This window comes from Physella acuta, unplaced genomic scaffold, assembly GCF_028476545.2.
Source record: "Physella acuta isolate Inbredline_101_S28 unplaced genomic scaffold, ASM2847654v3 ptg000574l, whole genome shotgun sequence".
Lineage (NCBI taxonomy): Eukaryota > Metazoa > Mollusca > Gastropoda > Physidae > Physella > Physella acuta.
This window is the reverse complement of record NW_026732093.1, coordinates 507,153-521,960: the sequence shown is the minus strand read 5'-3', so window position 1 is coordinate 521,960 and position 14,808 is coordinate 507,153. Positions and strand designations below refer to the sequence as shown.

At 32.8% G+C, this 14,808-nt stretch overlaps 2 protein-coding genes across 3 annotated transcripts; one reads left to right on the top strand and one right to left on the bottom strand.

Moving 5' to 3' along the window:
• Window positions 1–127: 127 nt before the first annotated feature.
• LOC131946893 (DNA polymerase delta subunit 2) lies at window positions 128–3,726 on the bottom strand. Its single transcript, XM_059307890.1, has 10 exons — window positions 3,391–3,726; window positions 2,975–3,096; window positions 2,662–2,785; window positions 2,367–2,487; window positions 1,902–2,097; window positions 1,738–1,818; window positions 1,260–1,417; window positions 820–947; window positions 418–519; window positions 128–336 (listed from the first exon to the last, which is right to left on the bottom strand). The coding sequence occupies exons 1-10, from the start codon at window positions 3,596–3,598 to the stop codon at window positions 188–190; spliced, it is 1,389 nt and encodes a 462-aa protein (XP_059163873.1). The 5' UTR covers window positions 3,599–3,726; the 3' UTR covers window positions 128–187.
• Window positions 3,727–5,421: 1,695 nt separating this feature from the next.
• On the top strand, window positions 5,422–12,360 carry LOC131946903 (H/ACA ribonucleoprotein complex non-core subunit NAF1). Of its 2 annotated transcripts, none has more exons than XM_059307905.1 (11): window positions 5,422–5,615; window positions 7,806–9,095; window positions 9,366–9,441; window positions 9,802–9,895; window positions 10,016–10,098; window positions 10,479–10,639; window positions 10,745–10,796; window positions 10,910–11,031; window positions 11,590–11,618; window positions 11,755–11,862; window positions 11,992–12,360. In XM_059307905.1, the coding sequence occupies exons 2-11, from the start codon at window positions 7,807–7,809 to the stop codon at window positions 12,282–12,284; spliced, it is 2,307 nt and encodes a 768-aa protein (XP_059163888.1). In that variant the 5' UTR covers window positions 5,422–5,615; window position 7,806; the 3' UTR covers window positions 12,285–12,360. The 2 variants fall into 2 exon arrangements, with proteins under 2 accessions (XP_059163888.1, XP_059163886.1); XM_059307903.1 differs by having other exon boundaries at window positions 11,752–11,862.
• The last annotated feature ends 2,448 nt before the right edge of the window (window positions 12,361–14,808 follow it).

Sequence of the window (14,808 nt, the reverse complement as noted above, 5' to 3'; positions counted from 1 at the left end):
TTATTTGTACAGGAAAAAGCTACATATTCATTTTGTAACACTAAATGTGCATTATACAATTTTTACATAATAGGTAATTTTTACTTCCTGCTTTTATAAATGAGAATCATCATGAAAGAGTTAAGTGTGAAACAATGCTCCTTAAATGCAATTGAAGTAGCTTTTCATTTTAAGTCCATGAAAATGTTTAATTTTCTGATTTTACATCACTAAGTGGGAAATGACCATAAAAACTGATGGGATAGGCCTCCAGATTTTTCAGGTTTACTAAGACAGCAGTCCCTGTTTGACAGAATCTTGGTATGGTCAAAAGTAATACTTCCTGGCCAGCAGCACCTAGCAGTAAAAAAATTCTCATTAAAATATGTTATGTGGGGGAAAGAAATGGTTGAACTATTCTTTAACTATGGCATTTACCGTTGTAGATTTTCTGACTGAACTCTGGCTGGCAGCCAGCAAAATACACGTGTGGACATTCTGACAATATAAATGGATCTTCGTCAACAAATGGAAAGCACCCTAGGGAAAAAAACATGTCATTAAATAAAGGTTGCATATTAAGAAAAATGTACACTGCATTGGCAAAAAAAAAAAAAAAAAGACTTGAATGTTTGGCAGAAATTTTGATAAGTTGGAGTACCTAAATAATTATTCTAAACATAAATTTCACTTTTGAACAGACTCAAAATAGACTAGATATAATGTAAGATAAAGTTAAGCTACCCTCACACCTCAATTTAGTCATTAAATACTGCCAAATTATGATAGTTTATTATTAATGTATATACTGTAAATGAGGAAGAAAAAATATGCACTAACCTAACGTATCTGGAGCTGTTGGAGCCAGGTGTCCCCACTCTAATGTTTTCTCTAGAGCCTCCAGCGAGTGCCCAATCTCACTGTAACGTAAAATGTCTTCTACTGGTTGGCCAGATGTTCCTAGTATTCTGAAAGTTGATAATCAAACATTCTTAAAGCTATTTTTACCCCAACTAGTCTTTGTTTCCTACAAACAACAGAATTACCAAGTCTAAAAAAATGTTTCCACTAACACGTTATAATAAATAAAAAATTTCTTACATGCCTTTTTCAAAATATATAAATTACTTTTTTACATTTTGACATCAAACCATTTTTTAAAATTGACACAAATCTTTGTATAATGCTGTTGAAATTATTTTAAAATCTACTTCTACCAGTCTTGTGTTATTTTTCAAACCAAGTAAGCAGTTAAGATTTAATTTAGGGTAAAAACTGACCTGATATTATCAACTGACAGTTGGCACGGGTTGGTTTGACAGTGAAAAGTGTTGTACTCTGCTGCCTGAGGCAACATGCATGGATGAAGAGGTTGCTGAGGTAAAGTGTAATTACTAGGGTCAAACTGACCTGGTATCAAGGTCACATCCACAGATGACTGCAAATAAAAACCTCTAATGAAAAGAAATACATCTGAATTCAAACAAAACAATGATGCATACACATAATCATATTTGAGTTAGTGAAAAATGAATATATTACATTCAGTAAAATATAAGCTATGATCAAATAACTGGATAAAACTATTTATGTAGGAATTTTACCCTCTACAATAGGTTTTAGCTTCAGTAAACAGCAGTAATAAAATAATGCATTACATTAGATTAAATTTCCAGTGTAATTTTCTAAAAGAAAGGGCAACAGACTATTAACTGAACTAAGCCCACTTGGGCAGACATGAAATAAAAAGACACTTACCACAAGTTGAAGAAGGAAATCATCTAGGCTTTTAATTGCCTCAACACTCCCTGCAGAACTCTTTTTAGATAAATACTTGGCCTTGGATGTAAAAAAACAAAACATTGGGTTAAGTTATTATATTAAATATTAAACAAACATGCAATTGGATACCATAAACATACCTTAGTAATACTATCTCTGTCCTGTGTTGATTCACTTAAACTGTTCCCTGCAATGATCACATGGCATATATCTGCAGATGCTTCAATTTGGTCATCAGCACCAAGCTGACCACAGATGACATCAGCCAGCATTTGCATCTGAAAACAACGCTGCTCTCTGCTGCCAAACTCAAGGCCACTAACAAACAAGACGTATCTGAAAGTAATAAATATCATGTTAGACTCAAAACATGTAAGAAGAAAACTGACACATTTTGTATAAATTATGTAGTCAAAGTACATTATAAAATGAACAAATAGGCCATATCACAATAAATGTTACTTTATGAAGCAAAGCCTAAAGATCAATAAAAACTAAAGTAAGATCAAAAAGTAAAACTAAATAAAATCATAACAAAAATATAGGTTTATTATTGACAAATACACAATATATTATCAAGACAATTATTGCTTTTAAATACATACTTGTTGCAATGTAACTGTGGTCTTTCAATCTGAACTGGTAATTCTTGAAAACAGTAATCTTCCACTTGAAACTTGCCTTTCTTATCTTCAGGCTCAAACCCCATAACAGCAACAATGACACCTAAATATTACAAAAAAATACAAACAATATGGTCAAGAATATGAATCAGCTAGGACTACCATCATTCAAGAATAAGACTATTAAGAGTTTTCTCCCCCTAATAGGACCTAGTACTGTTGAAGCTGCCTGTACACAAATAGTAAATGAAAGACATGTCAACAGTTAATCACTTACCAGTGACATTCCTTTGACAAGTGAGTTCACCCAGTAGTATTATTCTCTGCAGCTCATCCTCCATTATTAATTTATCTCCAGCATCAGTGTACCGTGATTTTATCGGCTGTGGCATCAGATTATGCTAGAATAGATAATAACTATTTTAAAAATAAAAAATAGGCTATTGTTAGTTTGGTGAATAACAGCGAGAGTATGCATCATGTTGGGAGGTATTATTTAAAAACTTTTCCATGCTGTAATTTTCAATTCAAGTGTCAACTAAATTTAAAAATTCCCAAAACACAAATTAGCTGGAGGTAGTGGTGATTACCTCTTCACTAACTTCCTTTAAAATACTGGGTTGAAATTCCATGTGTTTGAACAAGGTTCCAATAACAATGCAACGTTCATCACTTTTCAAATTGTGAAGATGTCTATGAGGAAATTTGTCACCTATGAAGAAATTTGGAAACTATTTAGGTAATTATAATAATATTTAATTAGTATAGACCTAACTATAATCAATCATCTATTAGTTAGTAAGGCTTCTAACAATCCAACGATACTATAACTCAATGTCACGTATAAAAGCTAAATTTAAAGTTCTACTTATTAACAGTATTACTATTAACTATTAGGTTAGTAGGTAGTCTTCCCTTAAAATGTGCAGTTTCCAGTTACAAAGCAAGTAGGTTTATACTAATTACTAAGTAGATAACCTGCTACTAAATATTGATTAAAGCCTACCCCATCTACTGCGAGCAGCTTGGGTTAACCTGGTCCTCATTTTCATTAATCGTTCTGCATACAGATGAGCATACTGTCTATTGAAATTTCTATTTTTTACCACAAATGTGCTATTAAATTCCAGAGAACCTTGGGTTCTGTTATATACTCCTAATGATGAATTGGGCTTTTGTTTTAATATTTTACTTGTGACCGTAGAGGAATACATTTGTCCTGGTAACTGATAGAATCTAGATTCTAAAATCTAGATCTCAAGATCTAAAACAAATCTAGATAAAGATATTACTAGATAATAAATTTACTAGATCTAGCTATTTATTTAGTATTTTTCAGCTAGATCTAGATTCTAGAGCTAAATCTCTGATCTTTCATTAAAATTTCATTTGTGTGAATGTACTACTTTAATAACTATTTTAGTATTTTTTTGTCTCTGAACTAGACTCTAGATCTAATTTCTTGCTTTAACTAAATGTCTAGACTAAATAGATAGTGTGAGTGAACAGCTGAAACATACACTCATACTAGACTCTTAAGTTAGTAACTAGACTTGAGTACACTCTAGACTAGATCTAGACTAGTCTCATTGCATACAGTCATACAGCGACAGTAAAGTGATAGATCTAGATCTAGGTGTATTGGGCATTGGGTGTATGACAGTACAGTACAGTAGTACAGTCGTCAGAAAACATGAGTTAACCGGGGAAACTAGACTCAATAAATAATAGGCTTTCGTAAATTACGTAAATATTATTAAGTTATAGATCTAAGTAGATCTACTAGAATCTAGATCTACAGATTTGCTAGCAGAAACTTGACTACTAGATTCTAGACTAGATTTTGGATGAAGTCTAAGATACTTTCCGCGCCTTATAGATTGAAAAGTGTTGCGCTTTTTTAATTTGGATTTCGCGTTTTTAAAATACACGACGCGTAGGCCTAAAATAAACGCTAGTGCGATCAACAATAGATGAAATACACAAATACGTTTAATCCACTCATGCTTGTTTATTTCCTCTATAATAGCAAAAAATGTCTGGGGTAAAACAAGCCTAAATAATGCGTAGATAATACAAAAGATGCTTATTGCATCAATTAATTACAATTCTTAATATTTCCTCCGATTAAAATCATAAAACTATGTTTTAAATTAGACTAGCCCTAACCCTTATCCCTGACCCTTACTACTACCACTATATTCAACAGTAAAACTGCAACAGACGCAGTCGCCGGCGCCCCGGCGATTGCGTGACCCGAAAGGGCCCCGGGCTACCTCTGTGCGCACCATGGCGCCTACGTTCGTTTTAAAAAAAAAACTATACATTAAAGACACGATGAACATCAATCATCGTTGACTATATCGAATCAGAGGCGTCCTCAGGCGCTCCGACAGGCAGTGTTTCTTCCAGACTTTTTTCTCCGGGGCACTTGAAATTATCGGGGGGCGGTAGACTTTTTTCGTAGAGACGCCTGGAAGAAACTCTGCCGACAGGATGGCAATTAGGCGCCCCGGGCTCTCTCGGGAGCACTATGGCGTCTACGTTTGTTTTAAAGAGTGAGATAGGCTATGGATACAATTGGGTTGCTCACTAAATCGAATCAGGCGCGCTCTGTACTATTTGGCTACCCGGGCTTTCACGTGAGCGTTATGGCGCATACGTTCTTTTTAAAGAGTGCAATAGAATATGGATAAGTTATTTTAGTTATAGTATTCTAGTTGTTCACCAATTTGAATCCGATGTTTATTTCCTCACCATTAGACGGTATAAGCAATTCACAACAACAAAAACAACATAAAATACTTTTTTTTAGCATACGCTAATTGGTTTGTAATATTACAAATTTCAATTCTATCACAAAAAATACTAAGTTTATTTTTAAATACTCTGTAGCCTAATAGTCAAATATTTTGAAGCACTAAAATAATAACATGAATTTAAAAATAAATTAACGTAGATAATGATATCTAGGCCTATTCTCAAAGTTTATTAAAATCTTTAAAATTTCGAATTTTTCTCTTTTTAATAAATTTTGATCTGGCAAACAAAAATAAACAGCATGCTTCGTGTTGTGTGTGTTGTATCACTACAATAAATAAAGTATCTAGATCTAGATCTAGATCTAGACTTAGATCTAATTCTAGAACTAAAAAAATACTAAATAAAATAAAAACAGATCTAGATATAAAAAAGGTAGATCTATTAGACTGGATTCAAAATAATAAAAAGGTATGAAATAGTTTTGAGTAAAAATTTTACTAAAATAAAAAATATCACCTAAATTTTAGAAAAGTGAAAACGGATTTGTAGGCCTAGTTGGGGGGGGGGGGGGGGGGGGGGGGGGGAGGGGCTCTATTGAACTACTTAAAGTTCTTGTAAAAATTTATTAAGCTAAGTGTTTGGTTGTACCACATCAAAAGGAGTAACAGCTTCCCTGCCTTTCAGCTTATTTGAAATTATAGATCTAAATTTTCTAAATCTGTCTTTTGATTTTATTTTTACTTGTCAATTCAATAATTCACTGCCGGGAGAATGTTTACAGTAGTTTACACTGGTGTCTGATAATGGAATCTTCTTTAAAAAAAGGGGTGTTAGGTTACTGGTAGCTAACTAAATACACCCATGGCTGGCTAATGTCAATAGTCAATGCTAACCCTGTCCCTAACCCCAACACTGGTCCAACCATACGCCTAACCCTAATTTCTAACCATAAAATTAGTCGAGATTACAATACTACTAACAACCCAGCACCCCTATTTTAAAGATGATTCCATTATCGGACACTGGTATCTATAATCATCCTCACTGCCTTTGCCCTTAATTAAATATTAATTGTTAATTAAGCTTAAGTTATAAATTATTATTAAGTAAGTTCGCCTAGTAAAAATTGTATAATAATGATATTAGGCTAAAATTAAAATAAATAAGCCTAGATTATAATTACTACTAGTAAGTAGTACGTAGTAGTAGTTAGTATATATCTGTGAAATGCTTAACACTAGTTAGTAGTTAATGTAGGCCTAAGCTTTAGACTTATCGTTTTCATTAGATAACTTGATCAGTTTATTTAACAGTAACAGTGCCACCCACAATTTAATTCTTTCTACCTTAGGAAAGTACGCCAGTGGCATTAGTCAGCGTATTTTATCGATCATAGGTAATGTCGTGTTAAACTGAAACTCTAGCTCAATGTTTTGACATGTATAACAACACGTAAACTAACATGCTGTGATATTAGTTAGACTATCTATTGGAATTGAGTGAATTGAAAATGATTACACTTTACTTAGACCATGTCCAGAAATCGGGCCTACATTAAATTTTTGAAGTGACTACTCGGTAAAAGATTTTTCGCCCCAGCGTCCCACTTGGTCGGCAAAAGATAGTTCTGCGCATGCGCAGTGACCTTAATAGCTGAGTTAGGGTTAAGGCTAGGGTTCTGGGGTTGTAAACACACGCATGTGTAGTACCATCGAAAACATCACCACCAAGTCGTAGTTTCTCTCCATTGCGCATGCGTATCTTTTTCCAGCTATAATCGGCCTTAAATTTTCTTTTAATTTTTAATATTAGGCCTGGGCCCCTTAATAAATTTATTAAAAGTTACAATATTTAAAAAATAAATCTGTGGTGCCTATATTCGTGTGCTACTACATTTGATGACTAAACTCAAAACCCAACCACCAAGGGTTGCTCCCTGCAGAGTAGTGTAACCTGTGGCTCAGAGAATAGTCGCCAAGGTGATTAATGTACACTTAGGGCTTTCATACAACGCAGCCTACTTGCAACGGGTATGCTAGTAGTCTAAATCACTAAACTAGAAATTTTAAAAATAATTAAGAACTGAAATGGTAGTTCTATTTATTATGAAACTGCTTTTAATTTATGAGTAGACATCAAAATCATTAGTGAAGTGTTATTTAATATTATAGGCCTATAAACATTTTTAAAGAGTGAACAAATAAGTTCCTAATAAAAAATATTTAAAGCCCTGAAGAATTTAAAAATGTTATATTCAAGTTTATTTTAATGCACATTTTCATTATTCCAAAAATCACATACTATGCTAGTTTTTTTGTTTTTTTTGTCAACTGGAGAAACATCCCACCACTATCATTCGGAGGGGGGGGGGTGTAACTTGTCATTTAAAGATGTTATTCATTTGATTCAAAGAGTCCAATATTTGATTTAATATTAAAAGTCCTTAGCTAACAAGAAGCTGGAGAAGTCAGATGTGTTGTATTCTGTAATAATTATAATAGGTTAGAAGTAAGTACAGTTTGTGGAATAGTAATTACCTGAAATAATAATGTTTAAATAATTAACCAAAAAAACTAAATTAAAAGATTGGCTTAATTTTAGTATATCATATCTTACACAATTAATAACTATAATTTACTTTTGGTTTAATAATTATAGCATGACTGGCCCTACAAAGGAAAGCCATTTGGTACATCCTACCAGAGTGACCCAAGAAACAGAGTCAACACAAGACAGCTGTATAGCTGTAAAAGATCAAGTTCTTAAAACTGATGACTATGCAGATTCTACTATTGAATCAGATTATGTTACAGTTGTCTGTGAAATAAATGGTGCTCAAAACTTTCTTACACCAAATACTAAAAATGACAACCAGTTTCCAGATTCTTCTGAAGAGAACTTGACATCTCTTGTTACCTGCTATAACAATGTAAAAAACATTACCGGTGAAGTTCAAGTAATAGATCCTAAAGATGGTCTCATTGTAAAAAATCTTGTAGAAGATGCTAATATTACTGATTCCACAAGAAGAAATACACATGAACTGAGTCTTACAGAAGATTCAAATATTACTATTCCCACAGAAGACACCAATATTACTGATCCCACAGAAGACACCAATATTACTGATCCCACAGACGACACACAGAGAACAGACCTTACAGAAGATTCAAATATTACTGATCCCACAGAAGACACCAATATTACTGATCCCACAGAAGACACCAATATTGCTGAACCCACAGAAGACACCAATATTGCTGAACCCACAGAAGACACCAATATTGCTGATCCCACAGAAGACACTAATACTGCTGAATCCACAGAAGACACACAGAGAACAGACCTTACAGAAGATACTAATATTACTGAACCCACAGAAGAAACTAATATTACTGATACCACAAAAGACACAAAGAGAACAGACCTTACAGAAGATACAAATATTACTGATCTCACAGAAGACACCAATATTGCTGAGTCCACAGAAGACACCAATATTGCTGAGTCCACAGAAGACACACTGATAACAGACCTTACAGAAGTCACTAATATTACTGATCCCACAAAAGACGTACATGGACTAGATCTTAAAGAAACTAGTAAAACAGATTCTGCAGAAGTCACCTATAAAACAGGTCTTACAGAAGACACACATGGGACAGATACAGAAAAAATAGATTCTTCAGTAGAAACTCAGGAAATCACCAATGGTAGTCGTGTAGCAGACCTTATTAGTGACGCCCAAAAAAAACATCCTATAGAAAATACCAATGTAGAAAATGCCTTACAAGACATTAATGGTCAAGAAGTAATTGAAATAAAGAAAGAAGTAGTAGATAATGATTATGATAGTTCATGTGTGATCTACCGTAGTGGTGCTATTGTGGTGTACAGTGATAGTAGCTCTAGTGATTCTGATGGTGAGGAGCTTCTACAACCTCAAGTGTAAGTATATGTAGGCCTATATATTTTAATTGTTGAATAAAATTAAAATCCCCTGTAACACAGGTTAAGTTTATTTATACATTTAAACTTGTTTTAATTATAAATTGTGTTAGACAAAGTTAATCATTAAATGCAGGTAACAAAATTGACTCCCAGTAAAACTTATTATCCTTAGAAATATTAAGTAATAAGAAATAATTTTAAAAAATCTCAGTTTGAATGTTCCCAAACTTTTTATTGACCTATTTTGTTTATTAAAATGTGAGGCAGTGTAGAAAAGCCAACAGAGATCTTGCCCACTCCCAAGTGCGCAATTACCAGGACTGAGGGAGAAGTTTTACCCCAGGTGGGTAGTTTGACAAGTTATAATCGTTTGTTTAATGCCCATTGTATTTACCCCAGGTGGGTAGTTTGACAAGTTATAATCATTTGTTTGATGCCCATTGTATTTACCCCAGGTGGGTAGTTTGACAAGTTATAATCATTTGTTTGATGCCCATTGTATTTACCCCAGGTGGGTAGTTTGACAAGTTATAATCATTTGTTTGATGCCCATTGTATTTACCCCAGGTGGGTAGTTTGACAAGTTATAATCATTTGTTTGATGCCCATTGCATTTATGTAGCTGTACAGCTTTACATGCCTAGAAGTTTTTATATTACTTAGAATTTACTGTATTAAAAAAGTTTGCTATTGTTATTGTTAGGAGTTACCACCAATTGAGTACCTTACAATCTCCCCTGGTGAAGAGGTATCTCTTGAGCTTGTGGGAGCTGTGTCTGGTATAGTTGATGTATTAGGTATGCTTTTTTTCTTAAACATTATAGAACCCTTTTAGATGAGTTTTTTAAATTAGTTTTTTTTTTTTTTCAAAATGCTTTCCTGAAATTTTTATTTAAATTTATGTCTTACACTTACAGTTGTTGTGAAAGCAAAGTTTGACAGCCCAGCCCTATATGATGACACTGTGTTGTTTTTAAAAGGGAGACAACCTTTAGGATTGGTATTTACTAAGTTTGTTATTAAAAATATTTTAGGTATTTAAAATATCTTAGGAAACTTATATTAAGAAATTATTCTTAAAGCTCTTTAACCCAAGGCAGAAATAAATTCAAATCTATTCACTAATAATGTCTTTAAAAGAAAACTACTTAAATAAAACTTACTATTTTTTGCTTCTGTTGATATCTTCAAAACTTTGTTACCAGAGTTACTATGTGTAAATAAATGTAATACACAGCTTTCACGAATACTTATACCACCAAAGTAAATTTTCTGGTGATAGTGGCTGCATAGGACTACAAAGAGATAACTTTGCTTCAGTGATTACTCTGTTTAATGGCATTACATTTTTTTAATACAAAGAATTATTTTTTCTTATAGATCTTTGAAACTTTTGGAACAGTGGAGCGTCCTTTTTATTCAGTAAGATTCAACCGTCCTGAAGATATTGAAGAAAGAAATATACACATAGGGGATGAAGTTTTTTATGCACCTAAAGCAGATAATTTGACAAAATATGTTTTTATATCCGAGCTAAAAAAGTGAGTCATTTAGTTTTTTAAAAGTGCTTTATATTTTTAAAAGGGATAATCTAAAAATGTAAATTGTTTTAAGTAATTAGTATGGCATCAAATCCTATATTTCAGATTAAAATATAATGATGCGTCATGGGAATATGATAATGAACCTCCTCCAACAGTAAGACTAACACTTTTTAAAAAATTCTGTAAACGTTTTGGCTCCATATATTTTAAGTATTTTGTTTCTATTTATTCATTATTTTATTTTAAATGAAATATTCTTCTTTATAGCAAATAGAGTTTTCTGATGATGAAGAAGAAAAAAAAGCAAAGCAACGCCAGCGAAATAAAGCTCGTGGCATTGAAGGCCAAAGTGATGAAACACCAAGGCAAATGTGTTCAAAGAAAAAAAGGTTAGAAAACAATATTCTTATCATTTTCTTTTATTTCTGTTTACAATTTACACAATATTAAAATTTATTTCCTTACTCACAATCTTGCTAGAAGTTGGTTGATTGTTTTTATATTTGCAAAAACTTTATTTAGTTTCATGTATGATAATCAGCTATTATATTCTAATCAAGAAAAAGGCAAACGAAAAAACACTCAATATGCAATGAATCAAAGCAACCAATTGAATGAGTCTATATTTACTGATGAGAATCAGTCACTTGTGAATCTTAATAGAATTAAGCTTAATAGAGTTTGTTTAAAGTCATCAAGTCTCTGGCATTTCTCTCACTGCCATTTACCTCCCCACAAAACTTAGTAAAGCAGACAGATGAACAGCAAAGGAAAAAATACTTACAAAATATAAGACTTCATATTTTACCCTTGCCCCTTCCCTCCAACAAACTGGTACCTTTGACATTTAAAGACCCCCCATAGATCACCCATTGGATGTGATGGACTGGCAGATCATAAAGCTATTGAATAAATTATTATATTCATTAAAGTTATTTATCTTTCAGAAAAAAAGCTTTTGTGGATAGGAATCAAGGTAAGCCTTATCATATGAAAATTGTATAATATGAATGTTTAATCCTTACTCACCCCAGGTATACCACAATATCTTAAAATCTTTTGTTTTCTTTTATTTCTTTGTATTGAAACTCATGTTTTTTCATGTTCAGCAGCACGGTTACCAAGTGATCAGACCCCAGGCTTGTTACAAGGTGATCTTAACAAAAATCCCTTTGGGAACAAGTCACATGTCTATAATCCTACTTCTTGGCCCCCAAACAGTAAGTTTTTTTTTCATTTATTTTTGGTAAACTTAAAAACATTTATTTAATATTGATCCATGTATAGTGTTTCTAAATTTTCTCCCTTTTTAAAATTATTAAAGAGATTAAAACGTCTTATAATTTCAGGGCCACCATTACCTGACATGTCTGTTCCCCCACCGAACTTTAGACAAATGTATCCACCTGCACATTTTGGTCAAATGCCTGATTGGAAGTCTATCCCTGGAGTTTTCAACAATGGGCCTAGAGCATGTTTCTCAGGAATGAATGTTCCACCTCCACCAGCACCACAACCCCAATTTTTTACTTCATACCCTCCACCCCCACAGTTTTTCCCCACATATCCACCACCACAATTTTCAAATAACAGCAATCATCAATCCCAATTTCCCACACAGTATCCTAACAACACTTTCTAAAGAATTATTTGTTTGTTGATGTAAAAACCTACCAAATGTTATAACACAATATAATATAAATAAAAAAATATCTAATAAAACAAAAATATTTGTTGTTTTTTTTTTACTGAAATATATTAATGTGCCTTGTATAACAGTTGTAAACATCCTTCCAGGTTCATTTCAAGCTTTAAGTTAAGAGTTAGTGTTAATTTTTCTTTCAGATGCCCCATCAGATATAAATGTTTAGTACCCATCAGCTTTATAAATGTTTAGTACACAACCATTTCTTCAGGCTTTATTTTGACACAACTAAATTTTATTTAGCTAGCAAAATTAAATCCTGTGAATATTGTTGTAAAGAAACAAGGGATTAAGGTGTGTCACAAATTTAGCAGCTATTTTTAATGTTCTGTTAACTATGTTAAATCTTATTTCTGACAACACATGGAAATCTGTAAAAATGTATGCATATTATTATATTAAACTATCATGACACAGCCTCAAATTAAAAACTAGCAACAGAAGTCAAATAACACAAATATTAAAAACCTTTCAAATAACTGCACTGAAAATAGGAAAATAAAACTAGTTTTCTTTCTATCATAAAAGCTTAGGTCGCTCATGAGATCTTTTACATATTTTAGCGAACATTGCCTTTTTATGAAAGTAAGTAGTTTTATTTTCAGTGCAATTAAAAGCATGTTATTTTATTCCCACGTTTTCTTTAACTTGCTTTCTCTGTTTGTTTGTTTGTTTGTTTCTCCAATCAAATCTTGCGATCGAAATTTCTGGCACTTCCCAGTTAGCTAGCGCGCTGAAATTTTCAGGGAAGCTTTCTTTTGGATGACCATAGAATATTCAATTGTTATTATTACTAAATTGATCAATGGAAACATTTTATTGAGCATTTTAGACCGCTATATAATCTATATATATAATTCTCCTCTGCGAGCCATTAGAAAAAAAACTAGCGACGCGTAGCCCGCCTCTCTCTTGCCGCGCGCAGTGAAGCAAACGATCCCACGTCGCGACAGGCTTAGGGGCAGATAATTTAGTTTGAACCGACTTTAAACTTACAGGAGGTAACTATTACCACTGGTGGCCAGTTTGGGGGAGACGATATGGTCGAGTGGTTGGGCACACGATTGCTATCCCACTGGACACGGGTTCAAATCTATGTGTTCTAGTCAGTAACCAGCCCTCGTCCTAACCGCTATCAACTAACCTCTAACAATCATTCACTTGCGATTGAGACCGAAGAAGAAAGGGTCTCTCGTTTTTTACGAGTTGTCTTCGTTTACCCAAAAAAAAGTGAAAAGATAAAATCGATAGCAAGATTTCAATGCAAACAAACAGACAAAGACTAAAAAGTAGAAAATAATAATCATTAAAAAAGTTTAAAAAAACCCACGTTTTCTGATTGAACTAAAAAGTAGAAAATAAATACTATACATCACAATAATGCAAGCGATCACTCTACTATAAGCGATGAAAAACGTGGGGCGCCATGATTTTCTTACAGTTTCTAATACTGTTGACTCTCTACAAGCTCCCTAATAAAGTCAATAGTATTATCTAATCAATAGTAATATAACTTTTACTTCGGCGCCCCACGTTTTTCATCGCTTATAGTAGAGTGATCGCTTGCATTATTGTGATGTATAGTATTTATTTTCTACTTTTTAGTTCAATCAGAAAACGTGGGTTTTTTAAAACTTTTTAATGATTATTATTAGTTAAAAAGGTTTTGTTATATTTATTTTTTGTTTAGTAATTCATAAAGCTTCTACTAAATATTTTTGCTTTACAACACAATCATTAGCTCAAGATCTCTGAAAGCCAATTATCTGCCCTTTTGCAACACACATGGCCGTTCTGGGGCATGAATGATGAAAGCAACTGCAATTCACAGACGACAACTGATAAAGTGATGGCTAGTTCTTAATCTTGTTACCTCCGCTTAGTCTCAAATCATTTTAAAACTTTTATCTGCTACTAATACTAATAGCCTTTACTAACTTCACTCAGCTCTAAGATGGTAAACTCTTGTCATGGATGACACTAAAAGACTTGAAAAGCTGGTTCCAAATGGTTCAAATTTTTGTTGCCAGAAAGCATATTTTTCCACCAAAATTGAATATTTTATAAAAAAAAATTACTTCTGGTTTCATTAGAAATAGTAAAAGAAATTCTAACTTTTATTGTTTTACTCTCCATGGCCATTCCGGTTAACTTCAAGGAGAAGAAGAAGTCAGTTTTTGAAAATATTTGAATATGTAATTTATAAAATAGTTCTAAACGGCTTTTCAACGGCTTATAACCAATACAAACATATAATGGCTCCCAAACGGCTTTAATTTTTACAAATATAACTGTAATTTTATCGGTTGCCATATTTTTTAAGACTTTCAAAAATTTAGTATGATTGCGTAGACTTTTCATGCCTATTAAGACTAAATATTTTGCATAGCTTGTGTTCTACTATAGATAGTTAACTTAGCTTAGAGTCAACTCCATTGTGAAATAATCCAAACTTGAAGTG